The sequence below is a fragment of the Pimephales promelas genome, chromosome 8 (assembly GCF_988280905.1).
Source record: "Pimephales promelas chromosome 8, fPimPro1.hap1.1, whole genome shotgun sequence".
NCBI classification, from domain to species: domain Eukaryota; kingdom Metazoa; phylum Chordata; class Actinopteri; order Cypriniformes; family Leuciscidae; genus Pimephales; species Pimephales promelas.
The window spans coordinates 11,123,601-11,149,063 of NC_142776.1; the positions used below are offsets into that span (position 1 = coordinate 11,123,601).

General features: G+C 37.3%; 3 protein-coding genes across 4 annotated transcripts in view; 1 reads left to right on the forward strand and 2 right to left on the reverse strand.

Annotated features, from left to right (window-relative positions):
- Positions 1-850: 850 nt before the first annotated feature.
- On the reverse strand, positions 851-10,522 carry psmb3 (proteasome 20S subunit beta 3). The gene is made up of 6 exons (XM_039655758.2): positions 10,363-10,522; positions 9,599-9,783; positions 9,391-9,498; positions 2,281-2,458; positions 2,080-2,174; positions 851-1,021 (listed from the first exon to the last, which is right to left on the reverse strand). Exons 1-6 carry the CDS (start codon positions 10,363-10,365, stop codon positions 973-975), a joined length of 618 nt encoding a protein of 205 aa, XP_039511692.1. The 5' UTR covers positions 10,366-10,522; the 3' UTR covers positions 851-972.
- A 162-nt stretch (positions 10,523-10,684) lies between these two features.
- On the forward strand, positions 10,685-13,158 carry LOC120467010 (uncharacterized). The gene is made up of 4 exons (XM_039655753.2): positions 10,685-10,834; positions 11,029-11,122; positions 11,209-11,296; positions 12,555-13,158. Exons 1-4 carry the CDS (start codon positions 10,807-10,809, stop codon positions 13,107-13,109), a joined length of 765 nt encoding a protein of 254 aa, XP_039511687.2. The 5' UTR covers positions 10,685-10,806; the 3' UTR covers positions 13,110-13,158.
- A 939-nt stretch (positions 13,159-14,097) lies between these two features.
- The window catches only part of unc80 (unc-80 homolog (C. elegans)), a 72,171-nt gene continuing 60,805 nt past the window's right edge, over positions 14,098-25,463 (reverse strand). For both annotated transcript variants that reach the window (XM_039655719.2, XM_089133929.1), the window contains exons 56-64: positions 25,230-25,414; positions 23,414-23,579; positions 22,974-23,153; positions 20,358-20,505; positions 20,116-20,172; positions 19,297-19,378; positions 19,090-19,207; positions 17,659-17,864; positions 14,098-15,759 (exon numbers count right to left, since the gene is read on the reverse strand). In XM_039655719.2, coding sequence (XP_039511653.2) covers positions 15,415-15,759; positions 17,659-17,864; positions 19,090-19,207; positions 19,297-19,378; positions 20,116-20,172; positions 20,358-20,505; positions 22,974-23,153; positions 23,414-23,579; positions 25,230-25,414 — 1,487 coding nt within the window. In that variant the 3' untranslated portion in view covers positions 14,098-15,414. The remainder of the gene's footprint in view (positions 15,760-17,658; positions 17,865-19,089; positions 19,208-19,296; positions 19,379-20,115; positions 20,173-20,357; positions 20,506-22,973; positions 23,154-23,413; positions 23,580-25,229; positions 25,415-25,463) is intronic.

The following is a 25,463-nucleotide window of genomic DNA, read 5'->3' on the forward strand; positions in this document are numbered from 1 at the left end:
GTATTGTTGTAAATATATAATTGTAAATTACAACTGTCCCATTAAAAAAAAAAGAATATGATAGATCCAATTATTGGGGTAATACTTATTTGATTTTACGCTGCAAGTTACAATTCTAATATTTATGTAAGTTCTTTACTTTTAAACTTTATAGAAAACAGAACAAAATGGTTTCTTTTTTATGTGAACTGACAACCGAGTTCAGTCAGACTGGCAAAAAAAAAAAAAAAAAAAAAAAAATCAATAAGTAAATAAAATGAAGTCTCAGCAACACAATTACAACAGCCTGGATATATAATGCGTATTTTATAAACTGAAAATGTTCTTAAATGTTTCTCCTGATTAAGTAGTCAAATGACTGAAATACCAGGTGTTAATGCCGCTTACATTGGCCACTCAGTCAAGCCAGCTGATATTGAGCTCAGTTTAACACCCCCTATCACTCACACTACAAAGATTTGCATTCTTTTATTGTTGTGCATCTTTTTATATGACTACATTCTTTTACATGATCTGTGTTTTATTAAATTTTATCTCAAATAAAGTGGTCAAATTGACTGTGATCCCGACTTTTGAGATGAACAACATCTTGAGACTACACTAAATGTGTCGAAGCGACCGCTGCAAGCGATCCATGGCCACATACACACTGCAGCTAAATTTGGTTTTCAATCTCAGGAGGATAAAACTCCATTATTCATGACACTATTGTTCTGGGAAAAATCCAATCCCCGTTTATTTGGTAAAACCTTTTAGGTGGTTTGGCAAGAATTACCTCGTCTGTCCCAATACTTTAAAAAGTCATAGAATTAGACCACTTTTTCTCTCTCTGACCACATAAGCAAATTAGTAAATATCAGTTTTTTTTATTGAACAATTCAATCTTAATGATGACAAAGAGAAAGGAGCAAATTCTATTTCAGTACAAAAAAGGGGGTCGCAGGACAGGAAACACAGCAGTAGTCGTTTTCTCTAGTCCATTCTGGCCTTCAGGGTGCGTGTGGTTATCTTATCCTTCTCGCTGTGAAATAACCACAAATTAGAAGTTTAAAAATAAAAACACTTCATAGTCTGAATCTGTACCATGCATTTCTACACTTCAAGCATTCAAACTAAATTACTTACCCCAGGGATCAAACATTTGGCATAACTGTTAATAAATAAGTCTCTTATACTCACCGTGGCTCCGTTTTATTTGATCATATGTAAAATATTACATTTTAAAAATATTTTCTATTTGAATATATATTTTAAAGTAATTTATTCTTATGATGGCAAAGCAGAATTTTCAGCAGGCCTTACTCCAGTCTTCAGTGTCACATGATCCGGCAGAAATCATTCTAATATGCTGATTTGAAGCTCACTGAAGACTGATATAATGCTGAAAATTCAGCTTTGCCATCCCTGTAATAAATAAATGTTTTTAAATATATGAAAGTAGAAAACAGTTGTTTTAAACTGTAATAATATTTTACAATATTACTGTTATTACCGTTTTTTTTTAATCAAACAAATGCAGCCTTGGTGAACAGAAGAGACTTCTTTCAAAAACAGAACAGATCTTAAAGGTATACTCCACTTTTTTTGGAAATAGGCTCATTTTACCACTCCCCCAGAGTTAAACAGTTGGGTTTTACCGTTTTCGAAAGTATTCAGTTGATTTTTTGATATTTAGAAGAATATCAGTAACCAGACAGTTTCTGGTCTCATTGACTTCCATGGTATATTTTTTTCTACTATGGAAGTCAATGAGACCAGACACTGTCTGGTTACTGATATTCTTCTAAATATCAGAAAATCGGCTGAATGGATTTGATAACGGTAAAACTCAACTGTTTAACTCTAGGAGAGTGGAAAAATGAGCCTATTTCCAAAAAAAGTGGAGTATCCCTTTAAATCCTCCAAACTTTTGACCACCAGTGTATAGTGAATAAAATCATTTAATAATTCAGTCTTAAATTTTTTAGCTCAGTAAAAATATGTCAATCTTCACAAATAATGCGTTTTGTGCAGTTTAAAAATCAGTTGATTCAAAGTTAATGATTTTCATACTTTAATGACATTTGATGATACACTTACATGACATGAACAACGACTCCCATTCCAGACACTGCGTCTCTGTCAACAGCGTTCAGCATGGCCTGTGAGATGGTCTCAAACAAATCGTCTGGTTTCTAGAGAACGCAATCAACAACATCGTCTATGAGACTACCAGGTCTAGATCATAAACCAGCCTTCAATGTCCAATACAGTGACGCACACAGGTTCTATTCCACCTACCATGTCAGGTTCCCATAGCGACTCGCACATGCCGTACATCTGCTCTGAGCAAGTACCGCTCACAACAAAGTCTTCTGTTACCATTGGGCATCCAATAAGATCAAGGGAGCAGATGAAGGGTTCGAAGGTCTTTGGGTCTAGACCAGCAATCACAGGCTCAATGTAGTACGGCCCAAACCTGAGAAAGGGACATGAAAAGATGGAATTATGTACACAGTGTGCATGGGAATGTTATTTCAGAGAAAGACAAAGGTGTTAAACATTACACATCAGGGCAGTATGTCCTGTTCCCTGTGCCTGAAAGCACACATTTTACAACTCTTCCTAATCAAACACGCCTGATTCAACCCATCAGCTCCTTAGTAGAAATGAAATGGATAGATCAGACAAAATGTGTACTGTTGGTGTTCATCCAGAAACACTGGAAGGACACAGCTGTCTTGGCATCTTAAGCCCCGTTCACACAGCGAGTTGATCCCAGGAAATTGCCGGCAAATTGCCAGAACGTCTTCTGTGTGAACGCAAACACGACCTGGGATTGCTTCTGGGATTGATCCCGTGTTGGGGACCTAGTAACATTGCCGTAATCAGTCCCGGAACGCGCGCTGTGTGAACAAAAGCCAGGACCAATGCCGTAAAGGGTGTGTCGTTAGTGATGACGCTCGTGCCATCGCGCGACTCTGTTGCTCTTAGAAGAAAGTTTGTGTTCGTCATCAACAAACAAAGGACGAAAAAATACCTGCAAACTAGGGCTGCACGTTTTCAAGTTTTTCATTAACCGTTAATCGAGGCCCTTTCGGTTAATACTCAGTTAACATAGTGTGCGCGCCGCAACCTCGAGATACAGAGTTAATTTAACACCTTCAATAACTGGTTGGACCCCATTTGAAACGAAATTAATTTATAGAAATAAAACGCAGTGGTAAGTTCAGAGCAGTTAAATAGGCGCGTTTCCATCACCCTTCAAACTGAAATTGCCAATTGAAAAGCACATTGGCAACACGTCCATTTCGCAAAAACTCAGTGTCCGCAAATAATAATAATAATTATCATTATTGTAACATTTTAAAGGCTGCATATGTAGAAGACGCTTTTATCCAAAAAAGGAGCAAAGCAAAAATAAACACAATATTTTGATGCATATCCAGTGTGTGTGCTTAGTGTGGAGGCTGCGAGACGCCCATGTGAATACTTGCAGTTTCATTGCAGTTCTTTCAACAACTTTAAATACTCTTTCATTTCTGGTCATACAGAAAATAATAATACATTATTCGCAAATACATTTATTTGCGTAAACTCACAATAACAAGAAAACATTGTACAAACAGGCGCGCTTCATGATTTCCGTGAACTGAAGCGCGAGAACTGAAACAGACACCGCATTCGAATTTGTTCGTGTCCAATTTAAAACGAACAAATTCGAATCAAAAGCCAATATCTCCTGACTATGTAATTATGTAGCTTAGCTAATTATGTATTTCTCTCTAAAGGTGCATCCGGGGATGGAGATTTGTTTTTAGGAGAAACGGATTTAGAAAACAATAGTTTATTAATAAACAATTGCCTCGTTATTTTATATTATTTTATTATCAGACACATTTATTATATCTTATAAATCATCTATAAATCCCCTTTCTGTAGGCCGTGGTTACGGCTCTTCTCATTCAGCACTGCGGGGGAAATATAATTTCCAGGTTCTAATTTGGCCTCAGAAAACCAGTAAAATCTTTTTTTTTTTTCATATTCATTTGTCAAATATTTTAAATGTTTAAAGGGGCAAAAAAAATCAAACAAATATCTGAAAATTCGTCGATATATAGCCTATATATTTTTGCGCAGCATTTGACCTAGTCCTACCATTCAAATGAACATTTTGGTGTTAAACTCTGCGTTTTACAAAATACAACAACCGTTCATTTTTCGTTTTGCAATTAGGCCTACGGATTAAATAAGGGGAAACGAATGAACACAAAAGTACACTGACCGTTTGGACATATACGAGGCAGAGTTCTTTTTTAAAATTCATAAAAGATTCAAGGAATATAGCCTAGACAAAACCTCAAAGAAATGCCACAATCAAGACCGCGGAGCAGAAATGAGGGAGAAACACACAGAAACTCTGTGACTGTCCCTGCCATTAATGCTTGGATGACACCCACGTCTCCTTCCATAAATAATAATAATGCCATTATTTTTGGAATGGCTTATCGCGAAAGGAAAAAAAAAATGTTTTAGTCGCATAACACCGTTAATAGAAACGCTGTCATTTCACAATATTTTTTTATCGACAATCAGAAAAAAAAAAAAAAAAACGCAAAAGTTTTGTGCAAATATGTATTGACGCCACTTAACCGAGCAAAAAGGTTTCACTCGGTTATGCAATTTTAAACGGTTACTGCTAATCGGTTAACCGGTTAACCATGGACACCCCTTCTGCAAACTGGAGCGAAGCAGAGACCAGGAGCTCCTCACTATCCGTACTGAAGCTGGGATCGTTCACCAGTGCGTGTACGGTATGCGCGTTTACATGTTTTCGACGCGTCCGTTATACGTCTCATCCTGACGTCATGTGTCTTCCCGGGATTTTTACGGGTTGTGTGTGAACACACACACAGATCCCGGCAAATCACTGGCAGTGTGAATGAACCGAAATCAGACAATTCCGGGACAAATGCTGGGTCACATTATCCGTGTATTTTCTGGAATCTCTGTGTGAAAGGGGCTTTAGATTACGGACGTTGCAGTTTATTGCTCTAACCACATTTGCAGCATGTTCACACAGGTGGACATCTTTCTTCAGGTGTTTTTCAGTCAGTAGTAGGACTCTTAAGTGTCTTAAGCTTTTATAATTGCAATCTTAAATTGTCAATCATCACCTGTAAACTGTTAATGTCATATGGACCATTTATCAGGTGCATGTGCAATAATTGTTTATTGCTCACTGAACAAGTATAAAACATAGTTTAAAGCCTTTCCTTTAAAGATCCGAAAAGCTTATTTGGATTTTAGAAAATTATCTTTATCAGTATCCTAATAAAAGGATTTTTTCGCTGAGTTTATATGTCAAAATCAGCTAAGGAGTAATAATAAACAAATGGGTTTAAATTAGTACGGTCAAACGATTAAAATATTTAATCGCGTTTAATCGCATTAATGTCATAGTTAACTCATGATTAATCGCTTTTGATTTTTTTTTGTCTCATTTTAATGCTCTTATCAACATGCAAAAGTGGATTAGCATGTTTTGTGCAAATGTTTTTTATTGAAAACAACATTGCCATATACTGTGTTCAATTTCACACAAACATTCTCACTTGGAGCAAATAATCTCTCACACAATGTAACGCTGTCCATCAATAAAAGAGTGAAAGAAATACTGACGAGGTCCTGATATTGACCAGGGGGCGGAGAATTCGCATCAGCTGTGTGTGTGTGTGTCTGTGTGTGCTTGGCCAATCATCAAGCGATATTTGACTGGACGTGCTGCGATGATGATAGCTCAGTTCACAACGAAAAAAAAACAAACAAAAAAAAAACCAGATCACTTTGGTCTTGTCAGTGGGATCATTTGGCAGCTTTTAAACGTAAACTTTCCATTCAGAATCATATTGGCATCCATTTTGGTGTCTCGCGCTCGTCATCCACTCAAAACGTAACGTTAACCAACTATTTGGCCGGCTCGCAAGCCCAAATGAGTGTGTGCAGCATGCCTTAGCTAGATCCGCTTGCGCTTTGGTCGATGAAGCAATGCTGCTGCGTCCTGTTGCAAAAGCATGTGAAAAAACGACAAAGTTTGCTAGGCCAAAAAGACCTATTAAAAAAATGTAAAATTAAAAAAAAAATTAAAAAAGAATAAAATTAAAAAAATTGACGCCATTAAAATGGGTTTGCGTTAAAGGTGCCATATGTAATAATTGAGGTAACAATATCCGAAAAATGAGCTACACACATCAAAAGAATGAGAAGAAATAAGTGCAATGATGTCATTAAAAAACGGACAAGTTATAGTGCTGCCGAGATATTAACCTGAATTAGCATGCTAAATTACTAGCCCCGGCCCGGCAGGTGTCGTAATACCAGTTCCGGCCATTGGAGGCGGTATGCGGACGGGCAACGTTAGCACCAGCCAAACTGCAATACATGAGTGAGTCGCGCTCGCGCGGCTTGTGTGTACTTGAACCTGATGTCAGTCGTGTGGAAATACAGCCCATTACTACATTTCAGTTCAGGGAAGAGTTCAAAAAATGGTCGATTGGTCGACATTATGCATGAGGAATAAATTGTGGCAAGTTGTAGCATATTGTATCTTTCAACAGAGTTCATGTTCTTTTTCCATTTGCTAGTAGAGACGATCGGTTCACGTGCGCCAGGGATCTGTGGTGTAACATGTACAAACGCCAAAACGGTATTTATTATTTGAATTGCGTAATAAAATTGACAGAATCTGAGAGCTTAACTAACCTACTTGCTAAGTGTTAATTGCGTGTGTCTCACGGTGAATTCACGGCGCTAGCTTGATCAACATCAGCGAATGCTGTCTGTCAAATTAATTCACTAACAATAAAAGTGTAATATGAACAAAACGAATAGGCCTACCATAAACTTCAAATAATTGCCCAAGCTTTTATTTTCCCATATCGTCGAAATGCACCAGCTTGTTTTTGAGACAGGCGTCTATGAGGCGGTCTTCATCATTTAGTGTTGAGATGTTGTTCATTGAGTCTCTGATCTCTAAAAATCTCCAAATGCTCCACGTGAAACTACAGTCTTCCAACCTTTTACTATCATGTCAAATGATTTGAATAACATGCGCGATGGTAGGAGCAAAAGTCATTTTCTGGAGGTATACTGCCACCATCTGTTATGGAATATAGAGTAGGATTTGATTTATTATGTCAGATGGCACCTTTAACGGCGTTAATAACGCGTTTAACTGACAGCCCTAGTTTAAATAAAATATTTTTGTTATAAGAGACAATAAAAACAACAAATCAAATGGAAATCAAAACCATAAAATAATATAAAAATAATAATACTAATTAATCTGATTTTCAAAAGTCTGTGAAAGTTGAATGTAACATTTTTGACAAGCCAAACTTATCAGTGTCTGAGTAACATGTCATTTACTTAAGCCACAAAATACACTTAATTCCTTAAAATAAGTATAATGAACTATGCGAAAAAGCATATCAAACATCTCCAGCACGTTTTATAATTACCCAAAATTCAAACATAGTTCATTCCTTGCGCAAGTTATAATGTCCGTCAAAAACTTGAGCAGGTGATGTTCATACAGCTCCGGGCGAGGTGAATTTAAGGAATTCTACGAGCATCTCTACAGATGTACAGGATTTCTAACGGGACATTTTGCTATGGATAACGCACAACGCCTTTTAGAAATTATTGACGCATCCGACCTGGCTAAGGAACAACGCGCTATCATCTCACTAGAGGCCGGTCTTCGACAGGGTCGAGTAGACGTACCTACTAGGGTCTGTTTTAACTTGTTTTAGCTTTGGCTCTCACTTTATTCACATGATGCAGATTTTATATACTAACTTCTGCAGGGTAACAACAGGTTTATGCTTTCCAAGAGCTGATCAGTTGAGTAGAGGCACAAGACAAGGTTGCCCATTATCACCATTGCTATTTGCAATGTCATTAGAGCCTCTGGCGCAGGCAATTCTTCAGGATCACATAATCTCCCATCACAATAGGCGGTTCCAAACATTACAATTCTCTTTTTGCGGATGATATCTTACTGTATAAGTCTAACTTTGCAATGATTTAGAATGTTTAAAGATTTTAGCAATGCAAGTGGCTACACAATGAATTGGGAAAAAATCTGTATTGATGCCCTTGCCAGCATCGGCCAATAGACGAATCCGGCGAAACTACCGGAAGTAAGCGGGGCGCCATTACTGAGCTGTTGCTGGGTAGCGTTGCGCAATTGCCTCCTATTGTTTTAGTTGCAACTTGCGTCCACTGGAATAAACAGCCCGCGATTTACGACTGTCACTAACGTTACAACGTTACCCCTTGTATAATGTTGAGTGGGTAAACAGTTTCCGTTATAAATTGTTTCAATGGTGGCAGTAAAATTTCAATTTTGAAGAGAAAACATTGTGAATACCCCGGGTCGAGTGCCCCTGTCTGGTGCCGTACGTTTACAGATTTCCTGGGCGAGTACAAGACGTGGACATTCGCGTATAATAACAATTATTTAATGACATGAGTAAAAAAAATATAATAAATATGTGATACAGTGATCAGCAAAATCTCCTCTCTTGCTATTTTTTCTATTCAATTAACATGCTATGGTCATTAAATGGCTTTCCTGAGCTAAATGTAACGTTATTTGACATAATTGTTTTCCTGCTGTTATATTGACCTCTTTCCATGGTTTAAAAACACTAATTGGTCGATATTATGTATACTTTCTAGCTGTAACGTTACCTTACCCTTGCCTGTTGCAATGTGAAAATGAGATAAATAATGGACACAAATGAAAAACATGAATTTGTTTATTTGATTTCATTCATTTATTTTTTTATTGTTGCCAAATGGACAGATCTTTTTATAGTTTCCTCGTTAGCAAACGTTAGCCTAGCTAGCTTGCCAAGCTATTTTCATAAATAACGTTAATCTGTAAGATCGTTTGTACCTTCATCTGTGACTGGAGGCCACTGTCTAACATCATCAACCCAACAAGTCATTCTGCCTGGCTGTAGCTGTCATCGAGGGTGCGTTCGCGTTATCACCGAGGTTTGTTTACATACCGGTGCATATGTCTATATGCCTGTGTAACAGCTCAGTAATGGCGTCGCCACAAGATGGCAGCCTACACAGAACGCTCGTCGGATTCGTCTATACGGTCCTAGTTAGTATTCTCCTTGATTCCAATTAGTAAGATATTTAAATATTTGGGAACCACATAAATCACATTTTCCCACATTGCAGGATATTGCCAAGCAAAATAATAGTAATTTACTGCTATTCAGTGTTTTGTTCATTGAATGCATTTGCTGTTGAACTACATTTTCCAGCAAATAGTTTTTGTATTTAGTGCAAATTAATAGTAGCTAGCAAGAAAATAAGTGCGTCATTTACCTCCTCTCATACAGAAGATTAGACACCATGCTCATGAAGGTCTTTGGCTTGATCTGACGACCTTCCTTCAGCTCATACAAGTTCAAGCGGAACTTCAGCCTTTGAGATCTAAAATAAAAGGGAAAGGTAAAAGCCAAAAAAGTATTAAAGGTCAAATGACAAGTGTTGTTTAAAAATCATAAAACAACATCTAAAATTGTATTCTTACACTGTCTGTACATCTGTGGCAAGACCTGCCAGTCCGATGTAGAGTCGATCTCCCATGGGGAATAACTTCTGGAAGTCGGTGGTAACCAGCTGTGCCTGGATCCCAAACCTCCGGTCTGATGCTATTGCCACACAATCCTTTCCCCGCATCGCCATGACAGCACCTCCATTATATGACATAATAGACTACAGACAAAAGACTACTATGGTAAGAATATAAAAAACTGCAATTTATATACATTTTCAAACAGTTATTATATAGACATAAATACTAAATGTAGCTCTGATAAAATAATATTGCAACACTGAACACAGCAATTGTTATCCAACTCCACATCTGAAATGTTTATAAATTGTCATATTTGATAAAAACAAGTTAAAATACCAAATTTCCCCATCTAATACTGATACAATTATAAAAGTTATGATATATAGCACGTCTATTCATGATTAATCCACCAACCATATTTGGCACAGGCAGCCAAGTGCAACTGTTAAGTTAGTTTCGTTTTAAACATGACTAGGGAATAATAATAATAATTCAGCATAATAACACTCACTCGATATAACTAAAGCTTATTGTGCGTGTGGGATGGTCATATATATGTATATACAAAAATACTTAAGATATATAGTTTGCAGGTAAGGATACATTATTTTATTACAACTTCCAGTAAAGATGAGAAGCAGGCAAACGAGCTACAGTGCTAATAAATCCAATCGCATTCAGAAAACGCAATTATTTCTTCAAAAGTGTTCACTTACCATGATGAAAAATTTAAAGCAAGCACTAATACGAAGGAATATTTGAAATATTTGATTTTGCTATGCTGAGAATATAACTGCAGACCGGGTAACACACGGTGACTACACACTTTCTTTGAAGCACTGCTAACGCTAGTTGTTCCTGCTCGCGTCACTTCCTACGGTCGCAACCACTACAGCGCCCCTGCTGGAAAAAATACTCAACTGATGTCTCGCTAAACCACTTTTCTCCTTACTTTAACATTAAACGCATAAATAATTAAAAGTTTTTTTAATTATATATATATATTTTTAACTTGTGATTTATTTGAAATCAGTCACGAAAAACAAAAACCAACTAAAACAAGCCTGATGCACTTGACGACAGGGGGCGTTAATGCTGTGTAATTCGTTCTCAACCACAAGAGAGCAAGAAGACAATGCTAAACAAAACAAACAAATAACATGGGTTCGGAAGAAGGAGTCTTTAAATGCAAGTAGCTCGTTTTTTATGTCAAAATGTATCGCTTTATGATTAGCTTGATTTCTTTACTTCTAAAAAACGTAATGCTTCAACAATAACAACTTGCTGATATCATGAAATTGTCAATGCACGTGAGTAATAATTCCCCTTTCAATTAGTGGTAAAAGGCAAAATATCGTTACCAGTCGTCTCTATGCATTTAGGGACTGATGCCAACACGGCAGATCTGATTGTGTGGAGAGTCAGAAACAACGGTCTGTTTACAGGCAGAAGAAATGCAGCCATTAAAGCCTTTGAGTGAGTAAAACCAGTCTTGACTTTAGTGCTTATGCCTTGCCTTCTTCTTTTTGCTTATTTGATGCGGTTAATCTGTCAATCCACAGGCTGTATGTGAAAGAGAAACAGCTGGAAGGCAAAGTGACCCCTGCATGGGTTCGAAAGAAGTGGGAGAATCTAAAACAAAAGTATAAGGTGATAACATGCTTTGTTAAGACAAAGATGTCAGGGTACAACTGTCACGAAGAAAAAAAACTTTATTGATATAAGAAAATCTTATCATTCCCCCCCCTAAACAAAGTTATTATTATTTTAAAAAGTTTTCTAAATCATAAGGTACAACCACAACCAAACAGGCAAAAATAATAAAATTAATAAATAAATATTATATTATGTAATAGAGTGTCAGTGCCAAGGTAATGTTGGTAGTTTTGGTTGTAAAATGTTATGTGCTGCAAGTCCCTCTATTTATTAATTTATTTAAAAAAAAATAATACATGATAATTACAAAAAAATATAAAATATGGGAATGTGACAAAACAAGGATGTGACAATATATCGCATCACAATACAAAAATGCAACCATATGTATTGTGTATAGTGACAATATGTATTGTGTATAATCAACCAAGATAAAATTTCTGTGTGAGGAAAAAATGAAAGTTTTCAGAGTTTTAGTGTCAGTACTACATTAAACTACTATGCATTATTATACATTATATTCAACATTACATAATTGCTGAATATGTATGGGTCCTGATAATGCCAAATGTCTTATGTCACCTGTAAAAAAAAGTGCCTTACATTATTTTAAACATATCTAGTCAATGACAGAGAGCAAGCATATCTGTCTAAAATAATTCTTTATGTTTAGCTTTAGAATCATGAATTGTGTCCTGTGCATTGGGTTACAACCACCAAGTCCAATCCTATTCATTTACACCCTCAATGTAATACCACATTTAGCATTTTAATCAACAATACATTTTTTTGTTAACCTTTTACCAAATGTCTTGGAGTATCGCAAAAATATTGTATCGTCAGTTCAGTATCGTGATATGTATCGAATCGTGACATCCCTATTTAAACATTTACTCTCATTCAAGATGCAAGGAAAACATCTTAAAACTTGACTGATAAAATTGAAACCTTTCTTGAAAATGATATACAATAATTAGAAGAATCAACACCAACATAATAATGGACAACTGATGGGCAGATGGTTAGAATGTCTCAATTTAAATATATTATTGTTATTTAATGACTTTTTTTTTCCCCATGGAAATTGGCAAGTGCTGTGAAATCTGCAAACAAATATTTGCCAACAAACTTTGCATCAATATTATCTTAAAAAAATAATTGAAGTTTTTCAAAATCATATGAAACCAACATGAATACAAAGAGTACATTTCTAATAACATGGTACATGTACCTGCAATTCATTTTCTCGCAGGATCTCAAAAGCCTCAGTATGGCGGGAGGAGACACAGCAATTGCAACCTGGAAGTGGTATGCGATCATGGATGGTGCACTGAGTGGCAAGATCCCTATCAACCATTTCACCAAGCCCGACCAAGTGTCCTCGTTTGCTCAGGACGCTCCTCCCATCAAGAAGAGAAAGGAAGAGGATTGGCTGATAATCCTGCGGGAGATGGAAAGGAGACAGGAGGAGCGAGAGAGGCAAGCGGCGGAGAGGGAGGATGAGAGAGACAGACGGGCTGCAGCGAGAGAAGAAGAGCGAGACCGACGGGCTGCAGAGAGAGAGGTGGAAAGAGATCGAAGGGCTGCAGAGAGAGAAGAAATGAGAGAGGGACAGGCGCTGGAAAGGGAGGAGAGGAGGGAACGGGAAATGTTTGCCAGAGAGGACCGGTGGGAGAAAGAGATGCTGGCTAGAGAAGAACGGCAGGAAAGGGAATGGAGAGAAAGAGAGGAGAGGAGAGAAAGAGAAGCTGATGCTAGAGACGAAAGGCTCTTTAAAGTCCTCGAGGCATTTGTGGCCAACAAGTAAAACTTCCAAGAATTGCGTATTTTCTGCTAATAAATTGTTTTGTATTGCCCTCATGTGTCTAGTTCTTTTGAATAAAAAATTGGGAAAACTTTACAATAAGCTTTCATTAGTTAACATGACCTAATAATGAACTGCACTTCTACATTTCTATATTTCACATTAACTAAAACATTATTAACCCTAAAACCGTATTCTGGACAAATGTGGGCAAAATACTGTAGTTTTGATTTATTTTTAAAAAATACTTCTCTTGATCTGAGCGGTACAAGACATGGCTACTTTTCATAAGTTTGCCTCCTGAACACACACATTTGTTATTTTGACTCAATTCTACAATGTTAAGTGGGTGAAAAAAAAACCCCTCCTTAATCTTGTATTTGGGTAAAAAATGGGCACCCATAGAAATGAATGGGAAAAACTGTAATTTAGAGCATTGTAAAATAAGCCAAAATAAGACACCAGGTGACAGCAAAGTCACTTCATCTTTAGGTTTTAGCTCTAAGAACTTATTGGAATATTTTAATGTAGTTAAAAAAATTAAAACTACATAGTAATTAATTTACATAGAAAATATGGTAATTTTTGAAGTAAATCAATTCAAAAATACACCCAAAATAAAATAAAAAACCCACCAAAAATGGATAGACAAAACTTTATCAAAGACAGTGATATAACATTTATAATAAATAAAAATTAGGATCACACCTGAGTCCTCTGTGCCCACATTTGTCCACAATTACAGGATTAAGGGCTATAAAGTGAATACGGTTTGAGGGTTACAATCAAATATTTGTAATCATTAATGCACTGTGAAGTAACATGAATAAATAATTGACAACTGTATAAAATCAACAAAGATGACCATATACAGTAACATGTGAAACCTTATTGTAGTGTTACCAAAAAAGAATCTTTCCCAAATCCAATAAATACAATTAATTTAGTAATTCTACTAATTCAAATAAACCAACAAGACAACACCAACATGTCATGATTTTTTTAATTTTTTTATTATTGAACAAATCCAACAGATAGCAACACATTAGACGAAAGAACAATATACCCACAAAGCAGCACACACAGAAACAAATCGCCTGCTGAGCTTTTACATTCTGAGGGTATTCAGGTAACAGGGTAACACAGTGAGACATTCATTGAATTAAGTTCATATTTTAACATTGAACTTTATGTAGAAGAATTTGTAAGGTATCTGAAAAAAAGGTTATACTATATTTTAGAGTCAGATTAAGCAAAAGTTGAGGTTTAAAGTACTTACTATAGTAATAACAGTAAATTATGCATAATTACAAGTAACTCCCTCTAAACCAAACCATAACCTTAATACTATAGTAAGTACATAGTTATTTGAGTGAGTAATTACAATGCAACATCGACTTCAAATAAAGTGAATTGGGCTTTGATGAACAATGGAATCGACACTAACATAATCAGGACAACAGCTGGGAAGATGCTTCAAATTTTTCTAATTAAATATATTTATTTTATTTAAATACTTTATATTGAATTGCTTGTGTCTTTGCAAACAAATATTTGGCAACAAACTTGGCATCAATATTATACAAGCATCTTTTTTCTTCTGAAAATAAAGCATTTATAATATTTATTTGAAATATCTAATTTTCATATAATCCTCTAAATAAATATTTAAAGAGATGACACATATTTAGAATACATCTATATAATTACACAATGAGTTTCTGTAGTTGATATAGGATTTTTAATATATGATTTTCAAAGAATACTCAATCTTATTTCATTTAAAATTATGTGATTTATCTCACTAAAGACTAAATGGTACAACACAGGTTAATCAGCTTTCATTGATTGGTTGAATTAAAGGGATAGTTCACCCAAAACTAAAGATTCCGTCAAGTATCATTTATTCACCCTCAAACCTGTGTAAAATTCTTTCTTCACAAAACACAAAAGATAATATTTTGAAGAATATGGGTAACCAAACAGTTGATGGATCCCACTGACATCCATAGTATGGGTAAATCCAATACTATGGAGGTCAATAAGGCCCATCAATCTTGAGGGTGAGTAAATGATGACAGAATTTGAATTTTTGGGTGAACTATCCCTTTAAGCACAGTGCTTCATAAATACCTCTATTGATTGCAAAGCATGGCACATCAGCTTGTCATGTTTTATCTCTTTTCTTTTTGATCAGATTTGACAAAAAAATTCAAGTTATTCAAGAAATCTGATCACAAAGAGAGCCCTGCCACTTCCTGTTACACGAGCACAGAATTTCACTGTTGTATCCCGAAGCCGGACATTCTCAGACGTGAGACTCGTCCAGATCCAGGTCAACAGGGGACAGGAGGAGCGGAGAGAGGGCATGGGGTGTGAGCAGCGAGGTCAGGAGTGGGTTCTCCGTGCCACGGTCCTCTTCTGTACTGTTGGAGGTGTCAGTGTTTTGCAGAAGCCGAGAGGTCTCCTCATCCTCCGGACTTTCTCTGATCTGTGTTGGGACCAGCCGGGACGGTGTACTCAGGACAGGGAGGGGGGGAGGAAGAGGAGAGCAGGCTCTAGAAGAGGAGCTGGATGCGGCAGAGGGGGTGGGAGACAGACTGCATCTTACACTCTCCTGATCTTTCCTTTCTTTATTCTCATAGTGAAAGACCTACAGTCAAAATAGAGCAAGTGGTTTGTAAGCTGCTTAATTTAGTATTCAATTTTTCTTCTAATAATGAGCAATATTTAGCTTTTTTAATCATTTTTTTAACCTTTGATAGGACAATTTTTATAATTACCTTATGCCAAATACTCCAATATAAATATAACCAAAGTATCATTCTAACAATATAAATATGATTCAGTACATTGGATTATTGCATCAATTGCAAGTGCACAAATACATGACGACATTTAGGTGAGATAACTGTAATTACGGTAACAAAAATTATTATTATGTCTGAAATATGTCCCCCTCCCCTCCCCTCTGAAATTAAAAAGGGAATTCTCCCCCATTTTCCGAAACTTATTTTCCAAACTGATTTTTTTTTTTTGAGGACACTGTACAGTCAAAAAAACAAAGAGTAATATATTGCAATATGTTATCAGCATAGCACAAAATGTTTAAAATCACAATAATGTTGTATCGTGGCTTAAGTATAGTGATAATATTGTATCATGGGGCCTCTGGTGAATATTATCTCAAAAACATTATTGTCGATTATTGCTCTTGATATGATTATTAAAGGATTAGTTCACTTTAAAAAAAAAAACTTGAGCTGATAATTTACTCACCCCCATGTCATCCAAGATGTCCACGTCTTTCTCTCTTCAGTTGAAAAGAAATTAAAGTTTTTGATGAAAACATTCCAGGATTTTCTCCATATAATGGACTTCAATGGGAACCAAAAGGTTCAAGGTCCAAATGAGAGTTTCAGTGCAGCTTCAAAAGGCTTTAAACGACACCAGACGATGAATAAGGGTCTTATCTAGCGAAATGATCGGTCATTTAAAAAATAAATAAGTTTAAGTTTTGTAAGCTCAAATGCTCGCCTTGCTCTGTTCTGTGATGAGTGTTCGTGACTCTCCTGTTCATCAAAATGAACAAATCTTTTTTTTGAGTCATGACTCGAAGGGTCCTAGATAAGACCCTTATTCATCATCTGGTGTCGTTTAAAGATGGAGAAAAAAAAATATATGGAGAAAAATCCTGGAATGTTTTCATCAAAAACTTTATTTTTTTTCGACTGAAGAAAGAAAGACATGGACATCTTGGATGAGATGGGGGTGAGTAAATTATCAGCAAAAGTTTTTTTTTTTTTTAAAGGTGAACTACTCCTTTAATATTGTTTAATGGAAAACATTAAGAAGCTTTTAGTGTGTGGGAATATATTCTGGCTACACTGACAAAACAAGTGTTAAACGAGTGTGGTGGTGGGTGGTGATGGCGCAGTGGATAAGACACATGCCTTTAGTGTGAGAAGTCGAAACCACTGTAGACACACCAATGTGTCCCTGAGCAAGACACTTAACCCCTAGTTGCTCCAGAAGCGTGCGACCTCTGACATATATAGCAATTGTAAGTCGCTTTGGCTAAAATTGAATAAATGTAAAAATGTAAATATAAAGAACCATTTAAAAAAAATCAAGACTTTCCATTGGTTATTTCAGTAGCGTGAAAAAAACATAACAGTTATTACATAACTAGGAATAAATTATTATATAGAAAGCATGAAACTCCCGTTACATCACCAAACCTGCCTACACTGCAAAATGAATCACTTACTTGGATTGTAATTGGTACTCTGTCGTTTCTGATTTCATTTAATTCATTTTCACATTTAGCTTTATTGCGACAGACAATATATATAGTAGAGCCCATAATTGAGCAGATGGATTTTTTCTTGAATTTGGGGGACATTTTATGCCACTTTTACTCCAAGCTACTGGTCAAGTTCACTCAATGCACCCAAACATTTCATGTACATTTCAAACTAGAGTTTATGAACACGTCATTTTAAACTAACAACTCTGCAAGCTTTCATTTGAACACTGTTCTTAATCAGACCTGTGGCAATGCTGGTTTGTGCTGGGCAGTTTTGATGCTCGGTGATGAGGACTCAGATGCAGTGGAGGGAGAGTCATGGCTCAGCTTCCCGACCTCTGTGACCCCTGCTAGGCCACTGCTGGGGCTGACAGTGGCGGTGGGAGATCTGACAGCTGCTTCCTGCTGGCTCTCAGTGAAAGTCACAGACCTCTTTTGGTCACCAAGTACTTAGGAAAAAATAAGAGATTCATTAGACACTCTGAGCCTCGTTTGCATTTATGCATGTGGCAGACACCTTTATGCAGCAAAGTGAAGTAGATTGCATTCAAGGTGTTCATGCAATTTCCTAGGAATTGTATCCATAACATTGGTGTTGTTGGCACCAAGCAAGCACTACTGTTTGCCCAATAGACAATTCTCATAGTTGCCATTTGAGCTGATGTCATTAACCCTATAAAACCATATTAATTAAATTTGATACATGGCACTCCAAGGCCTCTACATCATACATTTGACCAATGCTTTTCCAAAATAACCTTTTTACATGACCTATTACATATCTTCTGCCCCCTGGTGGATTATGTATGCTCTTCAGGAAGTAGAAGTACTTTTAATATTATTTCCATTTTATTGGAATATGTATATTGGCATATTTATTATTTCACTATTTGCTGGCAATGAAACCCAGACAAAGTATTGCAATATTCTGATATCGCAAAATGAATCTTAAGTGTATTTAAACAACTTATAGACTTTAGGTATATTTCATTGCTTATAGAAAAATCACATTGAAAATGTACTAAAATACTCAGTAGGTACAAGTACAAGTATTAATTACACAATATCAAAAAAGTATTATTTTGTATTTAGATTGGGAACTGATACGTATTTTTTTTTTATTCAGCTTGCTCTATTATTATTAAAATCTTCACTACAACAATGTTTTTGCTATCATATATATTTTTTTAAATTTAAATTATTGTTCATTATAAATATATATGTATGTATAAAGAGTTCAGATGCAAAAGCCTCTAAATGCCATTTGAAATTTTCTTCTTTAATGATGATTTTTATCAAACTTGTATATTTAAGTTCAGTAATTTCACTTAAATCGCAATGATAATTACCTATTAATTGTTATTTAAATGAAATTACTGAACTTAAATATACAAGTTTGATAAAAATCATCATTAAAGAAGAAAATTTCAAATGGCATTTAGAGGCTTTTGCATCTGAACTCTTCATATATATTTTTTTTCTTTCTTTTTTCATTATTATACATGCTATACTGTATATATATCGTCAAAAGACTCAATAGACTAGATGATAACATATTTTCTGGATTATGATTTTATATATCAGGCCTTACATTGTTAAATATGCCAAATGTTGTGCACATTAGCATCATAGGCGTTCATTTAATTTCCATGTAGTCACACAAACAACACGTACCTCTGTCGATTGGTTTATTCTTAGGCTGAACGCTCCTGCGGGTTGTTGAGAGTCTTGCTCCCTGACGCCCACGAGACTCGTCCTGCACCCTCGGGATAGAAAGCAGGGGTCGGCGTAGCTACAAGACACAGCGCCTTAATTTCACGCCTTGGCATAATACACCGAATGCAAAAAATCTGAGCGTTATAAATAAGACTGAAAGCTCACCTGCCTAAGCCCTCTCTTCCGACCGAGAGGCGGCTGAATGAGCAGATTCTGCTGTCCCGGTTCACTCTGCACACTGGCAACCCTGCATAATAAAGCCGAGGGAAAGACACACAAACAGAGCCGGTGAGCTTGAACTCCTTGGAGAGCTGAACACAATCCCTGTTAAATCCTCCTAATAAATTGGAGAGTTAAGAGGAAATGTGTCCCTTCCACAAATCCCCCTCAGTCCATAGCCCTCGACCAATCAAACACAAGGACAGGGACGAATTAGTAAAGCATGAATCACAGGTCAGAACCTGCAATGTCATCAACAACAACAAAAAAAAACAAAAAAACAAAACAAAGGGGAATAGAGAAGCTGGTATAGCAGTGTGAGCAGGACGTAACCCCTCATTTGAACTAAGCCATTTCTGGCAATAAGTCAATTTGTGAGTTTCATAAGATGGCTGATCAGAATTTTTTTTTTTTTTAATGTCTAATTGTCCACTTGAAACCTGCTAGACCAAACCCCACAAGCCCCACAGATTGGCCCCCCAAAGAGGAACTCCAATTTGAGCAGCAAAAAGCCTGAAACATGAGTGGACACCATGACACCATGAGGCTCACTGGAGATGACATGAGTACCACAGAGTGATAACACGTAGACGGGTTTCATTGTCCCTTTCCAAGAGAGAGAGAGAGAGAAACAGTGACTTGAAGAGGATGAGAAGAAAAAGAGAGAAAGATCCTAGCGAGAATTCAAGTTGGATGTGATGAACAGGGAAGGCAGGCCCAGCCCCGGCACACAGACACTGCACACACAGGGCCGTGACACTGTACCTAGACAGGTTACCCTCCTCCAGAAGCCCCTGGGATTCATCTAGCACATTGGGTTCACTGTAGAGTTGGGCAGGGAACAAGATTAGGGGAATAATAAGAGAGACATGCAACCCCCCAGCTGTAGATCAGCCCCCTCTTAAAGGGAAAGATACGGTAAGATTGAATAAATAAGGTTGTTATAGACAGTTTCTGTTGCTTTCAGTCTACATGAGGTTTAGTTTTGAAGTGGGGTGCTTGCTTACCTGTGACTGGGCAGCATGGTGCTTATGCCTGGTTCAGGCTGAGTGGCGGCAGAGCCTGTGGCGTGACTGGAGAAACGCCGCTGGGAAATGAGCCTGGGGAGGAAAGCTTCGTGCTCACTTACCACGCTGGGGATGCTAATGGAGTCATCTGAAAATGACAGAGTAAGAGTGAATATGGATCATTCAGTAATAATAACATCGGCAAGTGCTTCTAAAACTTCATCAGCAGTGAAACCTATACATTTTGTACATTAAAGGGGTGATGAACTGAGAAATCAAATTTTCCTTGAGCTTTTGACATCCAAGGGCCATCATATTATAAGAATATCCTGTAAGTTTCAGAACTCAAACATAAAAGCTTTCATTGACACCTGCCTCAGCAAACGACTCGTTTTTCAAAGTGGGGAACTACGACGTCAAAGAGGATAAAACACCACCCCAGGAGAAGAAGATCAACGCCTACTTCAACACGGCCGGTTTAGCCCCGCCCACCGATTCGCGCATTACACGCATAGCTAAATAACATAGAAGCCTACCTCGTGATGACAAACCGGATCGAGTTACCGAGCAATACAAAATATTGTGCAGTGCCTGGTTGTGGAAGAAAATGCTGCATAAGCGTCCTCTGAATTCCAATAGGACTGCATGGATACATTTTATTTTTAATGACGTTCCAGCTGATGAGGTAAAACACTGTCCGTCTGTTCGCTTCATTTCACTGAGGATTGTTTTGTAAACAAGACTGGCTTTGCAGACCGATTAAGAGTAAAGAACGGTGCTGTGTCGTCTATATTGGATCTGACAGGAATTGTGCAACACACGGACTCTGGGTCGAACATGTATGGGCGAATCATTCCGGTTGCCATTTTACAACATTAGACGTTTTCAAAACAATTTCCCCCATGTGCATCGACGGGTGAGTTGAAACTCATTATAATATGCAAAACTCTTATCCACTCACAGCAGTGGGACTCTGTGGGAGTTTACTTTCAAGTCTTCAGTGCGAGACGCCCATTAAAACCGAACGTTTTTCAGCTAGACTCAAAACTAGGGTACAAAATAGCCTGTTACTTATTCATTTTGATGTTTTTGAATGCAAAAACCAAGCGAACGTCATAAGTTGACCTCAGACAACAATATAATAAAATTTAAAAAGCCAGTTCATGACCCCTTTAAACTTAGGATGCTGCATTAAATCATTTCTAATAAGAGTATTTCTAATAATTTAGCATTTATGACCATACATCTTTGATTAAAATAATCTACATTAAAAAGGTAATTAACACTACTTTCAATAACACAACCGAATTTGTATATAATTACCTACATTATATGCATATTTACTTTCGAGTTGAACATATAATTTATTTGTAAAACTATATATAGTAGTAGCATCTTTCCGTCACCTCCCTGCAAGCTACACCCATGGTTGTGTTGCTCTAAACCTACATGACTTTCTTACTTTTGAAAAAAAAGTTTTTTCTCTCCATGCAATTAATCAACAAACAATTTGGATGGTACATAAAAGCACCATACAAGTAGTGAATTTGGCTTTTGGATTACAGTACGACTAGCCTGGATGCCAGCCCGAACTCCGCCCACAACATTTTTTGGACGGGAAGTTCGGTCTGGACTCGATCCATTGAGGAGTAATTATGATCGGTTCAGAAATCATCGGGCCAATCAAATTGCCAGGGCGGGCTTTATACGATGATTGAAAGGTGGTCTTCAGTAACGTAATCCTCACGTCATCAAAGTGCGCTTGTCAAAGATGACTGCAGCTGGAGAATTGAGATGTATAGATTCCGCTGTCGTGTCTTTTGTAAAAAAAAAAAAAAAAAAAAAAAAAAAATCGACAGCGCATTCATTTTAATAGACAAACAGAACTGCAATCAAGGCATTTGTCGATCGGAAAGATATTTTTGGCGTCCTTCCTACATGATTCGGGAAAATTGTAACTTGCAAGTTGGCTCTGACGGTCGTTAAGAAGATGGGACGTAATGAAAAGCCTGTGGTCGTTGTGGTTTCTCCTTTGGTGGCACTCATGGTGAAGTAAGTAAAAGAAGTAACACTCGTTATTTAACTTCTAAAATAAATAAAGTAGGCTACGTTCTGTATTTGAAAACTGCTGCTGGTGAACAAAGAACAGCACTTGAGTCATTTAAAAAAAAAAAATGTGTTCGGAATTTTGCCAGATACGGTAAAAGTTTAATATATCAACTTGCTCCTCTGGTGGGAAAACGCATGGGACTCAGCAGTCACCTTCTTCGTTGCTCTGATTGGTTTTAGCGCCATCCAATTGCGTGCAGAGAGAATTTGAAAAATAACCGTTTATCCCGGCCCTCCGATTGAGCCCTGTCAATGATGAGTTCCCAGACCTAACATCTTGATGTAGGTCTGGCATGCCAGGCTACATGTAATATGTATACAGTATATATTTATGAATCTAGACTGGTCTTTTAAGTCAGATCTCTTCAATCAACAGTTTGAAATAGTTTACAAAGACAGAAAATTAATGTGGTTTGTAATGACACACGAGTGAGCAAATAATGGTAAAATTAAAATTCTGAGAGAAATAGGGCTTTATGCAGAAACTAAAGAAGAAGAAATACACACTTTCCTCCTCCTCCTCATCGGTACGACTGAGTGTATCCTGTGAGGGCTGACGTGAGGGTTGGCTCTCCTGCTCCCAGACAGTTCCTGTGCCAGTGTTGGAGCGAGACATGGTGGCGAGACTTAACCTGTATGCAGAGGTGGATGTGCCAACAGTACTGATGGAAGTCTTTCCCTGGTATGCTGAAAAAACAAAAACAGGGAGAGATAGACAGAAAACCTTTTCACGTTACATTTAATCCAAGCTTAATGTATTTGTAACCCTGGGTTAAGTCCAGTTTTAACCCCAGGTTAAATCTCACAGGATTAATTACTATTGCAGGAACATGACAACCCAAGATTACATTCGCCCATGGTTAAGGATGACCCAGGGTTAACAAATCCTAACAGATAAAGGTAAACTTTTAATTTACAAGTAATGTAGCAATTAAGCCAGTTCTCACCGGAGCCGCTATGCACAGCCTCTTTCAGGATCTTGAGCTCGTTGCTGAACTCAGCAAACAGAGAGCTCTTGCAGAGGGAACGTGGGATGAAACGACGCTCAAGCTGCTCTGCGATATGGTGACGGGCTGTGATCTCCTCCTGAGACTCAGCCGGTTGGGTCAACAGCTGAAAGTAGAGATATGATGAATTGTTCATGAGCATCAACCTTATGGAAACATGTAAAGAAAGCTGGCAGAAGATAGATCAGAGACAGAAACTAGTGGTTTACCATCATTTCACTAAGGCTGATATATTTATAGGAATGACAAACAAGGCTTTCTTCTGCTGCCAGGTTTGTTTTATCCAAAATGTTGGCTAGTTGCAACGTTAGGTAACTATAGCTAACAATAGCTCTCACTTTTGCTTAGACAATAACCATAGTTATATGGTCAAACCATAGTTCCAACACACATTTGCAAATAGCATTGCAAAGTTGTGTGGTTGTAATGTTGGCTCTCAAAATGTGGTTAGAAGCATATTTTCATGACGTGGGATTAATAAATGCTTATCTTGAGGAAAATAAGCAAGCTGACATTCTATACAATCTATCTATATCTTTCATTTCAAATATGTACAAATGTCATTTAGGTGCTTTAATTTGTCGAGAGATTTAAAGCACTGTTTTTGAAGAGTACGCCTGTTAGTATGCAAGGACGAGCCTGTGATTGAATCTGGAAATGAGGACAAAAATAAAAATTGTTTTCAAGTGACGTCACGCCCCTGCGTTGCCATGGCGCGAAATGCAGACGGAGGGCAGGAAGTGATTTTCTATATTTAGGAAGCACTATAACGCACTCAAAATGCCTATGTTTTGCGTCGTTTATGGTTGCTCAAATCGATCAAACCACGAGGAGTTTTTATCGTGTGCCAAAAGTTGTTGGAAAGAAATTGACAGAAAAACACCGGGAAAAATGCCTTGCAAACCTACGTCTGGAGTCGGGAGGAGCCGAATGGGAAAATGCCTGTGTGTGTGTGCAGTGATCACTTCGTCAAATGTGAGTTAATACATTATTTATGTAGCTTATTATAATTACATTATTCAGGTGTTTAAATACACTTATGTGGCTGTTTGTGTAATGTACGAGTTTCCGAACTTTGTAATGTCAAAGTATGTCTGAAAGACGAGTTAGTTGCTGATATCGACAGCCTCGATGGCAGGCAAATCTCTCAATTCAGTTGAAAATCGCTCCTCTTCATAACGTAAGGATCACGTCCAACATATGTTTCGGTTTTCTGTTAATATATTTCTCTTGTAATAGCGTCTAAAGTAGTACAGTACGGATTTTCCTCCATCTCGTCCATTGCGCTCTTCACTCCTTGCCCTCCATCTGCATTCCGCGCGTCAACACAATCACGTGACTGCAAACCACCTATTAGTCCTCATGTGCCATGTCCATAATTCACAGCAAAAAATCTAGCATTAATGAAACAGATCGTTGTATGGTAGTACAGCAAGGAGTTACTCTGTTGTGTAGAAAAAACTTTAGATTGCAAATTTCAACCTGGTCGCAGTTTAAGGGGATGGATTCTGCACAAACTATGCAAACATTGCAGAAGTGGAATACTGCGACAGGTGGTGTTTATGGATTAGTATGCCTAAGACTTTTGCACAGTACATACATACATACATATATATGTATATGTACATATACATATTTGTATATACATGTATATGTACATACATATACATTCATAGGCATCAGCCATTACAAAACATGTATCGGTCGACCACTAATAGAAACTTCAGAAAGGTAGTGCATACCCTCAAAATCTTACCTTGCACTGTATGAAAGGACGTAGTAGAATGAAGATTGGAATTCGTGTGCGCACTATGAAGTCAATAAAATCCCAAAAAGCCAGTCCGCCGACTTTACGCAGGGCCATTTCCTTGACCTGAAGACTCAGCTTGTACCACTGATTACCCAACTGTCGCTCAAAGCAAACTAAGACCACCTTCAGAGCTGGAGAGAAAAGATTTAAAATATCTATATAAAATATTGAAAAACACAT